At 38.1% G+C, this 14,349-nt stretch overlaps 1 protein-coding gene across 1 annotated transcript in view; it reads right to left on the bottom strand.

Annotated features, from left to right (window-relative positions):
• Nucleotides 1-7,243: 7,243 nt before the first annotated feature.
• The window catches only part of LURAP1L (leucine rich adaptor protein 1 like), a 48,854-nt gene continuing 41,748 nt past the window's right edge, over nt 7,244-14,349 (bottom strand). The window contains exon 2 of the mRNA XM_003260436.4: nt 7,244-7,989. Within this exon, the coding sequence (XP_003260484.1) occupies nt 7,615-7,989 (375 nt within the window). The 3' untranslated portion in view covers nt 7,244-7,614. The remainder of the gene's footprint in view (nt 7,990-14,349) is intronic.

Here is a 14,349-nt window from a genome sequence, read left to right as displayed (position 1 = left end):
GTGGGAGACTTAGCCCTCAATTTGGTGAGGACTTTCACTGTGAATGCTGGCAGATATTTTTGCCTAGAACCATGCCAGTGAAATCTGCAAGGATTTTAGTATTTTAAAGTTCTATCAGTAGTGCAAATTTGGAATAAGATAGAATCGTGACAGATTTTTGATAAATTATTTTGAACATCTATTCAATCAAAATAATCTCTATGATAAATGATATCTATACTATAAATAGTATCTCCAGCCATCATTTTGTCACCTATTATTTTCTCACTGATTGATTTGACAAACCTAGTAGGAAAAAGTAGGTCAGGTACAGCTCCATTTTAAACTCTATTCCTAATAATATTGGCTTTGTTTTTGTATCTATAATAAATCTATCAAAGTAAGACATTATCATTTAACTGGTGTTATATTTGTAAGTGATCTAAAAGAAGAAAGTGACACATTATATAAATATTTATTTCCTCTTTTTAAAACATAGCTCCAAGTGAAATTTGAGAGGGCAAATTTACAATGCTTTACAAAGTCTTCATGTCTAAAGAATTCTCTATGCACCTTCGTAGGTTTCCAGAAAGTAAATTAAACAAGCTGAATTTAGCATCGTGTCATCATTCTGAAGACCTATTACTGTAAAGCATATACTGTAAAGGTGAAAACTTGTTTTGCTTTTTAAAAAACATCTCCATATCAATTAGCTGTATTAACATAACGCTGAGGATGGAATAAAAACAACTGTATTTCATTTGTTTAATTCACTGCTAGCACAGTGTGTTAACAGTACTAAAATGCAAGTTGCACTTTAAACATTTTTTTCCTGCAAGAGTTTACAACTGCCATAGGAAATAAGGATGTGAAAATCTCAAAATACTGTTAGTTCAAGAATGGTTTATATAGACAGCTCAAAGTCAGCAAAGGTTTTCCAGAAACCTCTTTCAGATTTCTGCTTATAGTTTATTGGGCAAAACTTTGTCCTATGGCCATGGCTAGCAACTAGGGAGCTACAAATGTAACTATTTTATTTCTGCAGCCTTTATGGAAGATATTTTCCAGAGACATTGACAAGTTATTGGACTGGTCACACAGTAGTATATATACTTAAATTATACGCACTATGATGAGCTAGTCTTAATTTCTTCCTTCTTAGATATAAAACAGATTACTTTATTATTTATTATAATGATAACATAATGTATTACGTGTTTCTGTGTGCTGGGTTGTATTTCAAGCACTTTCTAAATATTAATTAATTCTCCATCAATTTTATGAGGCAGATTTCATTATGTCCATTTTACAAATGAGAAAACTGAGGCACAAAGAAGCAAAGTTACTTATTCCAAAGTTACTTAACTCAAGCACAGTCATGAGTGATAAAACAGAGATACCCTGAACCCTAAGCCTTGATAGTTTATATTATCCCTTAATTGCAAGTTAACGATTATGCCATTTTACTTCTTAAATGTCGTTCTTTTCCCTTTTATATTACATCACTTGTATTTTAAATAAAATAAATTATTTTTGCTTTGCATGCAAACATCTTTAGCCACTCATTCTATAATGCAAGTGTGGATCTGATGATTTTCTGAAGCTTAATTTACTGAAGCTTAATTTAGACACACAACGTGGCCATATTGTCTATCAAAGGTACAAGTTGCTCAAGAATGCCTCATTTTCCTTATTTGTACTATTCCACATGTCCTCTAGCAGCCCTTCCACACCTAACAGCATGTAATCTTTGAATTTAAAAAAAAAAACTAGATTTTTGAGGGTTTAGCAGAATATACATATATAATCATCTCAGTCCACTATTTTGTGGTGAACAAAATTTTCAGGGATTGATTGAGGGAGTCTTCACTAATACTTTTGCATAAAAATCACAAAAAAATTGCTTTCAGCAGAAGGCCAAGTGACAAGAAGCTGGAATGCATCAGCAATAAAAGAGTAAGGAATCTTCCTTTGCATGAGAGTGAAAAAATGCAGAGTTGCTAGCTAGAAGTATATTTGATTTATACGTGGATTTGGCTGATGTCAAAATAATTGTAGTAAATTACTCTGAGAATAATCTAAAACTTCAAGAGAGCATACATTTCCCTATTGGTACAGGATCCTTCATTAATAAAGAATGAAATAATGCAGCCTCTGACAGTTTTTCCTCCCATATTGAAAAACAGACCCTGCAGACAGTGTTTATGACTTGAAAGAATGCAAACTTGGACAATATTTGGAATGTAACTAGCACTCAAATACAGGTAGATGTGAAACAATCCCAGAGCTCTGATTTGACCCAACCAGGCCTTGGGTTACATAAAAATAATCCTCAATGATAGGTGAGAATATTTGAGTTTTAGTGTTTAATAGGAATTCTCTACTAAATATTTGAACAATGATAACAGTGATTACATTGAAATAGCATAAGATTGATACAGCAGTTCATGCTGAGAAATAGAAACTGTACCCTGCTTGCATTCCTTGGCTCTGGCTTCTTCTTCTACCCTCATAGCCAGCAATATATCATTTTGCACTTCACTTCTCTTCCATTCTCTCACTTTTTTACTCTAACTCTCCTACTTCTCTCTCGTAAGGCCCACCCAGATAATCCAGGGTCATCTTTCCATCTCAAAATCCTTAACTCAATCACATCTGCAATGTCCCTTTTGCCATTTAACAGGTTCAAGAGATTAGGAAATGGACATATTTGGGGTGAGAGTGAAGACCATTATTCTTCCAATCAGAGAAACATACTCAACAGATGAGCTCTCAGAGGACAGATTTCATACCTTCCTCATCTTCCTAACACCAGGACCTAGCACAATTATTGCCTGGCATGTAAAAGGCACTCAGCAAATGTGTAATAATTGCTTTAATATGTGTAATAATTGCTTTAGTCAAAAAAGATTTACTTGGTGTCTACTATGTGACAGATACTCTTCTGGGTTCTGAGGGATATGGCAGTGAATAAAATAAAGTTATTTCTCTCACAGACCTTTCATTCTAGTGTGGGGAGGCAGAGAACGCACCCCAAAATGTTAGGTGCTAATAAGGCTTAGGAAGAAAAATAAGCCAGAGTAAGGAAGATAAACAGTGCCAGGACACTCTGGGAGAAGTCCTCTCAGACAAGCGGCCACTTGATTGGAGAACACAAAGAACTAGGGAATCAAGACTTACACGTATTTAGGAGAATATTTCAGAAAGAGGAAATGAGAAGTGCAAAGATTCTGAGGTAGGAACATGCTTGGATTTTGAGATTTGTAAGAACTAACAAGCAGGCAAATGAGGCTTCACAGTGAGAAAGGAGGGGAGTTGTACTAGATGAGGTCAGGCAGAAGGATGACAGATTGCACAGGGTTTGGTAGTCCACAGTAAAGATTTGGACTAGACTCTGAAGACGATGGAAATTCATTACGGGGTTGAATAGGGGCTGGTAAAATCTGACTTGTGTCTTAGAAGATTACTCTGCTGTGTTGAACACGGATGGTAGGAAGGTAGGAATGGGAGGAAGGAAACAAGACAAGGCTATTGCAGTAGTTTCAGGGGGAAGTGATGGTGCTTGAATTAGAGTGATAGCATTGGTGATGATGGTGAGAATCTGTAGCATTCTGGATATATTTCTAACATGTAACTCATGTGATACGGATGTTGTGTAATGGAAAGAGAATAGTTAAGAATGACTTCAAGGTTTTGAACTGAAAAATTGATGAGTGGAGGCACCATTTACTACACTGGGAAGGATTTCAAAATGAGCAAAATTTCCATTTTGGATATGTTAGGATTGAGATGCTTATCAGACATCAAATAGAGATGCTGCAGGGGCAGGTGGACATGGGAGGCTGGAGTGCAGGGGAGAGATTGGGGCTAGACACATACTTTTGGAAATCTTGGCACATAGATGACATTCAAAACTGTGAAACCGAATAGATTCCCCAGGGGAGAAATTTTGGAAGAGAATTGAGTCCAAGTACACTCTTGCCTTTGGAGGTCAGAAAAAATGAAGAGAAACCAGCAGTGGAGTCTGCAAACATGCAGGCATTGGGGGATGAGGGGAAAGTCTTATCTTGGAAGAAAAATGAAGACATTCTTTCAAAAAGGAGTGATCAAATATGTCAACTGCTGTGAGATCAGTAAGATGAGGAGCTTTAAATAACCATTTATTTTGTTTTCCTTTATTTAATCTGTATTTATTTTTATTAGAGATAGGGTCTTGCTTTGTTGCTCAGGGTGGACTCAGACTCCTGGGCCCAAGCAATCCTTCCATCTCAGCTTCCTGAGTAGCTGAGACAACAGGCATGTGCTGCTATGCTAGGCTTAATAATCACTTGTTGGTTGTCAGGATGGCTCATGCCTGTAATCCCAGCAGTTTGTGAGGCAGAGGTGGAAGGATTACTTGAGTCCAGGAGTTTGAGACCAGCCTCAGCAACGTAGTGAAAACGTAGTGAAAAGTTAATTTTTAATAAAAAATTAACCAGGTATGTTGGTGCATGCTTGTGGTCCCAGCTACTCTAGAGGCTGAGGCAGAAGGATTGCTTGAACCCAGGAGTTGGAGGCTGTAGTGAGCCATGGTGGTGCCACTGTATTCTTCCTGGGTGACACAGCAATACCTTGTCTCAACAAAACAAAACAAAATAAAAAAATGTTTATTTTGTCATCATGGAGGTGATTGTGGTTTTTTTTTTTTTTTTTTTTGAGACGGAGTCTCGCTCTGTTGCCCGGGCTGGAGTGCAGTGGCCTGATCTTGGCTTACTGCAAGCTCCACCTCCCGGGTTCATACCATTCTCCTGCCTCAGCCTCCCGAGTAGCTGGGACTAAGGAGCCAGCCACCACGTCCGGCTAATTTTTTTTGTATTTTTAGTAGAGACGGGGTTTCACCACGTTAGCCAGGATGGTCTCGATCTCCTGACCTTGTGATCCGCCCACCTCGGCCTCTCAAAGTGGATTGTGTTTTTATGAAGTTGGGGAAACAAATGCCTGAATGCAATTATTTGTGAGCTCCAAGTACCTTTATAGTCCACCCACAGTAAATAATGTTTTTTGCATTTGCAAACATTGATGAATACTTAAAACTTTACACTATGTACTTTGGGGCTGGCTGGTAGTATAAACATTGTTTCCTTGAAGTTTAGTTAAGACTCCTAGGTTGGTCTTCCAGAGTTCCTTTATTTGCAAAACTCCAAAAATGTACTAGTTTTAACTTGTCTAAATTCCTTACATCTAATTATTTTCCATCCATTAAAAGACTAACAAGTCCATAAAAATTGAGAGATTAATGTAACTCAAGAAAATTCCATCTTCTCTGGGAAAACACAACTCAGTGTAGGCAGAATAGTTTAAAAGATACTATAACTTTTTACCCCTTTTCCTTCTGGTGCTGACAGAGATCAAATATCAAATGGTCCAGGTCAGAGATTAGTTATGTGGATTCTTCAGTTAAAAATAAGGCATTCCTATGGACTCACTCTCTTGAGACCAATGAATATGTTAATATAGTGTTGCTTAAATGTTTATTGCCTTCCTTTTAGTAAAATCAATTATTAAAAAATTATTGGCTTACATGTGAGTCCATATATCTAAATGGTGGAATCTTTATTTGCTATCTTGCAAAAAATATTGGAATTAATGTAAAGCATATAAAATATTGAAACTCATAAAGCCAAAAACATTCTCAAGTGTTCTGCCAGTGTTCATTATAGTTCCCTTAAAATACAATATATAAATGAAAACTATTCCAGACACTTCTCCCACATTATACTCTTGTGCTTTTTGCATTTCCTTTCTCCAGAGGGAAAATTTATAGAGGGCATGGGGTGGACACATAGCAGGGGAAGCGGGTTGCATGAGAAGAGTGTAACAGAAATTTACCAGATTGTATTCATGATCTGAAACTGATCTGAGAACAGACATAGCCTTTCATGTGCATGGCTTGTTCAAGGCAAAGGGTAGGTTTTAAAGAAGTTAGAATTTGCCCTTGATGCCTCACACTCTTGCAGCCTGCCACTTCTTTGTAGTTGAGGATATTCTCCTTGCAAGGTTGTGGACATATGGTCACATATTTCATTATCTTCTGTTTGAAATTGGTTGGTTACATTTTTAATTTTTGTTATGGGCTTACATTTGCTTTCTCATTCCCATTTTATTATTTAACATCAATAATTACCAAAGAGGTTATTGAGTGTTACTGTTGGGAATAAGACAGATACAAGTTTAAATCCTAGCTTTGACACTTACTGGGAGATTTGTCTCAGTGGCCTACCTTCTATGTGCCACAATTTCCTCAAACATAGGATGGTGACAATCCTACATTATGCGATTGTTGTGATGAGGATTATATCAAGCAACTTATGGGAAAAGATCAGTGCAAAATATAAGCCCTGATATATTTTAATTAGAAATTGAATAATACATGCCTTAGAAATAAACAATAATAAATTCAACATGTGTAGTAAATATATAATAACAAATTTGGGTGAAACATTTCTCAGTTATAAGAAGGAAGATTTTCTGATTTGTATTATAGAGTGTTTAGTCCAGAAACATTTATCATTGCAAAGAACAGCATGAAATCTTAATTAGATTCCCTCACTAGGAGTTATCAAGATAAAAGAAATGCAGAGGATTAATAACATTGTATCTAAACTAAATGTCCACTCTCTTTGTGAGTTAAATATTCCATTTCAGAAAACTTAGAGATTATTTATTTATTTATATGAATGAGTATCATATTGGACTTCTTAAATGAATAACAATTCTGCTTCCCTACTATCGGGATATTTATCTATCTTTCTATCCATCTGCTTGTAGGCGTCTAAGTATTTATACATCCTATCAGAATCGCAAAATGTGTACAAGTAGATACCAACAAAATCTCAAAATACAATTAAATTTAGGACATTTTTGCCTTGAATGGCCTCCATAGTTAATCTCAATTATTCTTTGAAATTTGGGAGAATAATACATTTTATTACACAAAGAAACATGGTTTGAGTTAGAATCACTGATGACAAAATGTTAATCCAAAGTACCAACACAAGGGTGAGTTGGTTGAACGGATTGTGTATAGTTGGGGACTTCCAGATGATTGTCATGTGGGCATGTGTGACTAACAGTATGGTTGATTATACACTAGAATGTTGTGACCTAGAAATAATGCTTAATGTTGTTCCAAGCATTTTGTTCAACCTGATATGCAAACAGTAATATATCTCAATATCTTCTGGAAGATGAAACCTTAAGTCATTTAAGAACACAAGCAGCAACATTAACTGTTATCAGACTTTGGTTTATTGTAAAATTTAGCAAAGTTTTTCTTGTAATCCCTGACCCATTGCTCTGAAACCAAAAGCAAAAACATAATTATTGCTTATTCTTTTCCCCCTACTTTGTTTGTGCTACTGTAGAAGGGAGAAAATCATTGTAATAAATAAAAAATAGAGATGTAACAGAGAAAAATAAATCAGTTTAGATGAGAAGTATTAGGAGCAACAGAAATACCATTAAGCAGTTTCAAAATCAGCTTCTTTTAAAAAGGTCATCTTATTAAAATAAAAATCACACCAAAAATATAGCAGCGGCGAAGAAGGATAAATACAAGTTAATTGCGCACCAGTCCCATGCAAAAAAACTGTGTCACTAGCCAAAGCAGTAGTATTCAGAGTCCAATTTACGACGCTTGTGTAGTGCCTGTGAGTCCTCTCTTAGGGAGCTGTCACTGAATTGGTCCAAGTCTGAAGGGGTCTGATGGCCTGGGACATCATCTGCCAACGTGTCCAGATAACTTCCCACGGAAATGCCATCCAGCCCATCACTGCCATCGTGTAGGCTGCTGTAGCTGCCACGTAAGGAGGTGCTCTGACTCTCCAACAAACTGCAGAGGCTGCCACTGAGGCTGCTGCCTCTGCTGGTAATGGTGGCTTTCTCTTCGATCATCCACTTGATGGACTCGATGCTCTCATTGATTACAAGCAACTGGCGCATGAGCCTGACGTCTGTGGCTCTGAGGTTAACCTATGGAGAAGGAGAGAAGAAAGATATTCCAGTCATTTTACATTCTTGAAATGCCTCAAATTCATTTGGGGACTGTCTGCTGCAGTTCAGAATTTTAAATTCACAGAATAAAATATAAGTGGACTGGTTCTCAGGAACTTTTTGATAATTGCTGACTGATGGTAGGAGTTATAATAAAAAAACTCACTTCCTGCCAGACGCATCAGGCTCCAAAAGGCACAATAAAACCCCTGCTGCATCCCTGACCCTAACCAAGTGGCCTGAACATATCATACTGAATGGCAGGTTCTCTACTACAAAATTTATTTTCTCTTTGGCCAGATTAAGTTTATTAATGGTTACATTGGAGTATATGTGTGGGTCCTGAGGGGTGCGGAGAAAAGGAAGGTTTAGAAATTAAGGAGTCATCCTCAGCATCATAGAAGCCTCTAAAAGCCTCTGATTATAGAGTGATAATGTGCCAAGCATCATCATAAAAGTTCAGCATTCATTAGCAAAATCTAATAACACTGTATGACAGGTATTATTTTTGTCTTCATTTTACACGTGAAGAAAGAGAAATCTATAGAAAAGAGTTAAGAGTACAAAAAAGGCCTGTATTCTTTATGACTATATCAACATAGACAGTGCTGAATAATGCTTTTGCTTTTAAGAACCAAATTTCTCTAATATTCCCTGAATCCAAAGGATGGTGATACACTAGGCTGATCCAATTTATGAGATGAAGTGTACAAATATTTCTGTAGATCTGTCTATTTGTTCCAGATATATCAGGGGCACCCCAATCAAAAGTGGGATACCAGATGTTGGGAAGGTCTGAGAACTCCCTTATGTGCCTTCTAGGTGTGTGGTCCTTTTTTTTTTTTTTTTTTTTTTTGAGACGGAGTCTTGCTCTGTCACCCAGGCTGGAGTGCAGTGGTGGAATCTCGGCTCACTGCAAGCTCGCCTCCCGGGTTCACGCCATTCTCCTGCCTCAGCCTGTCCGAGTAGCTGGGACTACAGGCGCCCGCCACCACGCCCAGCTAATTTTTGTATTTTTAGTAGAGACGGGGTTTCACCATGTTGGCCAGGATGGTCTCAAACTCTTGACCTCGTGATCCGCCCTCCTCCGCCTCCCGAAGTGCTGGGATTACAGGCGTGAGCCACTGTGCCCGGCAGGTGTTTGGTCCTTCTGATAGCGCTAGGTTACTTCAGGGATATCTATCTCCACAGCCACAAAGCAGGGTCTCTTTGCAGGTCCCACAGTTTACTGTAAACATTTGCTAATATCGAGAGGTGGTGTTTGGGGAGGTGGTGCTGTAAGAACTCCCACGATTGTTCTGTTGGAACAGAAGAGATATGGCTCTTGAGTACAGAGCCTGGCAGGGCCATGTTTGGCCACTAGAGGTCCTAGTCACATTCTCTATGGTTTGTTTGCTTGTTTGTTTTTTGAGACAGAGTCTCGCTCTACTGCCCAGGCTGGAGTGCAGTGGCTCAATCTTGGCTCACTGCAACCTCCGCCTCCTGGGTTCAAATGATTCTCCTGCCTCAGCCTCCTGAGTAGCTGGGATTACAGGCACGCAACACCATGCCCAGCTAATTTTTAGTATTTTTTAGTGGAGATGGGGTTTCACCATGCTGGCCAGGCTGGTCTTGAACTCCTGACCTCGTGGTCTGCCTGCCTCAGCCTCCCAAAGTGCTGAGATTACAAGCATGAGCCACTACGCCCGGCCTTCTCTATGGTTGAAAAACCGATTTCTGTCCCTCCAGTTGGGTTATTAACCCAAAAGTCTGGGTCATGATAATTCTTTCTTTAGGATCCAGAGCTAATTCAGATTTATGTCAGTTTCTGGAATTATCAGACATTCATTCTTGGATGACTCAAACCGTAAGAAAGAAAAGAGCGAATTGTCCTCAAAAGTATTCATGTGTATTGTAAAAATATGTCTGTATGAGGAGTTAATCCATAACTGAAGAGGAACTTTGGATTGAGGGAACATGATGAACAAACATTAGGAGAGATGGAATTTCCATTAATAACTCCAAGAGACACAAGATTGTACAGGTTTTGAAAGAATAAAAATATATCTATGAATACAAAAAACATAAAGGACAATTTGAAATCCCTTAATTTTGCTGGAATATTGAAGTACTTGAGTCACTTCATCTTCTCTGAACAAAGCACTAAAAATAAATTGCACAGGAAGAAACAAAGAAAATTACTTTTCACTGAGACGTTCATGAACAGAAGGATGTGAACTTAGCCTTGAGATGCCCCTCTACCTGTTGGGGTGTCTCAATAACCTTGCAATGACTTTATGTTGAGGAAGGAGGCTTTCTGACAGTCTTTATGTTTAAATTCCTCCGCACACCTTATGGGCCAGGAAGACAATGGTCAAGTTACAAGTAATACAACAAATATTTATAAATCACCAACAATTTGCCTAGGTCCACTGAGCAGCCCAGAAAAATCAATATGAGTCAAACTTTTGCAAAATCATTCAGTAGGCATCTGTAGCTGATAAAACATGCTGGCCCCTTATAAGCCATGGCAGAATATCAATCTGACCATTTCCCAATAGCCACCCAAATGAATCACGGCTGCATTTATTCACATCTCCACCCTCTCCCATGAAAATGTTCCAGCCCATTCCCATCTCTGGGCATGCTCCTCTGTCATTCCCCATTCTTGAAAAATTTCACTCTCTTCCTCTCCAAATACTCCCCATTCTTCAAGTCATACTTCTCTCATCAAGCACTACTTGAGGGCTCCAGCCTCCTCTGCTGGCCCGCTTCACCACTACAGTTCTGTTAGCTTATCTCCCAACATAGCTTAACTTTGTATTGTCATATACTGCCAATGATTGTCTTTTAGCATTTTCAACTAGGCTGTGAGCTCCTTAAAGAAAGAAGCCATATCTCACATTTCTTCCATATCTTAAGGTCTGTCCTAAGCATTGGTTGATTTTTGGAAATAGTCATAATTGGTTGATTTGGGGAAATAGCCATAATTTTAGGAACTGTGAAAGTTTAGCTCTTAAGACAGTAGTAATACACGTTCCTAACAACTATGCCACCAGGAGTTAAAACATACTTAGAACACATTTTTTGTCAGCAATTTTTGTCTTACACAGTGGCTGCATCAAGTACAAGTTTTTCAGTTTTATTAAGCAATAAGAAGAAAAGAGGAGTGGACTATGAAGTAACAAAAGCTTCCTTTGACCATGAAATGACTTATTTAAATAAGGAAATCTGGTTTTTTTGTTTGTTTGTTTTTCTTTTTCACTGAAAGTAAAACATTCACAGGCCATTGAACCACTGTTGGGGAAGAAAACGACAAAAGCAAAAAAGCAAGTCAGTGAGAATGTGTTGATCTCGTTGATAATGATTATAGATTTAACTGTGTCTAACCCTGTGTCCTCCCGGGAGAGAGTAAACAGCTTCCCACCGTGGGAGCGCTGGGCACGCTGGTTCACACGCTGGCAGGTCCATTACCAGGAGCTCCAGGCACAGAGAGCCCTGGGCTGGCCCAGCTGCTGCACTCTGCTTTCTCCAAGCACCAAGGTGCGGTTATGCTACCGATGACCCTTGAAAGTATGAGCAATCCACCAAAGAACTAAATCACAATGACTTTTCTGTCTCTAGTAGCTGCCCCGCCTTTCCTCACTGTTATTCATTTCAGTCTTAATGAAGTCTAGCCATCAATTAAAAACAGAGTAGCCTTGCCCTTGCAGCATGAAACTGTGTGGTTCCTTCTGTTGGAGTCTTATAAGGTCCCTCAACTTGACTCTGAGGATAGTGAGAGTTGAGATCTCCTAAGGGTCTGAGTTTGAATGTCACCTCCTAGGAGAACCTGATTCCTGATCAATCATAATATGCAATACCCATGCCTAGATTAATATTACATTTCCATGCATGTTTCCTTCATAACATTTATGACTAGTTGAAATAATAACCTTTATAATGGATTTACTTATTATTTTCTCTTCCCCCCATGAGCATGGAAGCACCACAGAGTGCTTGGGTCTTGATCTCTCCTGGTCACCACTCTATGCCAAGACCTAGAAAAGTATCTCACACAAAGTAGGTGTTAAATTAGTACCTGTCCAACACCTGAATAACAAACCTTGCTTCAGATTGGATTATCTGCTGGAATCTGGGGTTTTGCTGTGGATCAGTAATATGTGACTTGAGAGGGAAAAATAAAGTAGCTTCAGGAAAGAATATGTCAACATGGAAGCATTCCCAGCAGATAATCCCTTCTATTCCTTCTCCAGATTCAAACACTGAGTAACTGGTGTGAGGTTAATCCTAGCTTAAATTTACAGAATATGAGATACTATCTCTAAAAGGAAGTGGACTTCAAGGTGTGAGTCACACTCCAAACATTATTCTATTTGTTCAGAGGTGATAACCGGTACTAGCACAGCATGGGTGTTCTGTAAACACTTGGCAAAATGAACTGAACTAAGGGAACAAACAACCGGGACGTGTACCAAAAAACAACAACAACAACAAAAATAAGGTTTAGACTGATCGGTCCAAAGGTCCAAAGAGATGTGGATGTCCTTTCCTCTTTTCCTCTTCACTTCCCCTCCTCTACTCTGGTCCTTACAGTTTATGTCATATGGTTCAGATTCCTACTTAGTCTCTCAGGCTTCAGAATTATGATGTCATAGGTCTCAGTATTTTAGGGAGAATGCTGAGATTTCATGTCATTTTTTTTGACAGGTGATGAACTGAGTCTATGGTAGAACTTCAAATGAGGAATCTTGAAGGAGAAAATATTCTTAACAGCAAACTTTCCCAGATATCTTTTTGTCTTCTAGAGTGCTATTTTAATACTGAAAGAATACAAAGGTTATACATTGGCACAGTGGAATCTAAGAAAAAATGCAGTCGGATTTTTGGGTGCTAACCAAGTTGACTTCTTTGTGGTGTTGTATGAGGAACATGGTACTGACTCCAATCTGCCACTGCCACTATCTTCCTCTTTGACCTTTTGGGAAAGTGGCTTGGCATATAGGACCTCACTTTCCTTATACATGAAGAAAAATCAGGAGATTTCATTCCGAGCTGCAGTGAACCACGGGACTCAGTGAAGGTGGTAAAGTAGTTCTGTGAACAAAGACTAATCTTACCCAATAAGACTGAATTCAACTGAGGTATCCACCTAACATATCTGCTTTTCATACTGAGATTTCATTTCAGATATTTAATAATGTCTTATAACATTTCAGGCATTTAATGTTTAATTTAATAGGAAGATTCTACAGATCAGATAATCTCAGGATTTCCTTCCATTTTGACATATTCTCTGATATTTTGCCATTCCTATAGCCATTTGATTACAAAATTGTTTATGCTATGAGAAAATTATGCAGGCTATAGAAGAGACAGAAGAATCAATTTTGCTGCTCAATAACTCCAGCAAAAGATGTAGCTGGTAAAAACTCAGGGCTAAGGCTAGAAGTTTGGGCTTGATGTTAATTTTAGGTTCTTTACCAGAAATTTTGTCATAATAATTTTTGCTGTCACCATTTGGGTTTGAATAAAAATCATTTTTGTATTCCACTCCAAGGCAAACGTGCATATCATCTTTAATATGTCTACATATTAACTGAAATGTGCACATGAGCTGCGGTATCTTCCAAATAGGGACATTTTTTGCCTTTCTAGAGCCTTGGATAGCATCATATACTCAGGTTTCTCATAAAGCCCTCCTCCATTATTGTTACCTTTTATTTATGAATATCAACTAGTCAGATAAAAGCAGGCCACCTCCTAGTTATGCATTTGTATGGTAAAATCCACAATATTCAAGATGTAAATCCCAACCATCCTGCAAGCTGTAATGTGAATTAGAAGGAAGAAGGACTTCTTTGCAAGTCCATAGTCACATACATTGAAGGAAGAAAGATTAGACTTGCTTTTTAATGTGATGCTCTAACTCTAGTTTCTCATTAGGAGAAATTAATCATCATTCTCTCTGATTTGTAGTTGGTGGAAGAGAGTTTAGTTCTGTCAAGGCCTCTTTTCTATCCACATTTATTTTATAATATTTTTTAAAAGTCTGTATAAACTGAAGAGCTGTTGTAAAAGCACTTGGAGTATTGTTTTTCCAGCAATTTATTCCAGTTTTTTTGCTTGTTCCTTTTGCATAAGCTCCTTGTGTCCAAATTTGCCCTCTCCAAATTCAGGACATCCTCAATTTGATGATCACAGAAGATTTTCTGCCTACCCATCCTTAAAATTTCCAGCAGTGTTTTCAATATCTACTTATAAATCACTCCTCTGTTTTCTCAGAAGATCCATAAAAATATTAGCATCTTTTTGCAGTCTGAGAAGACACTGTACAACATTTCCACTCACCGTTTTTGG

The sequence above is a fragment of the Nomascus leucogenys genome, chromosome 1a, assembly GCF_006542625.1.
Source record: "Nomascus leucogenys isolate Asia chromosome 1a, Asia_NLE_v1, whole genome shotgun sequence".
Taxonomy (NCBI): Eukaryota; Metazoa; Chordata; class Mammalia; order Primates; family Hylobatidae; genus Nomascus; species Nomascus leucogenys.
Note: the sequence above shows the minus strand (reverse complement) of the source record. Positions and strands in the feature narration are given on the sequence as shown.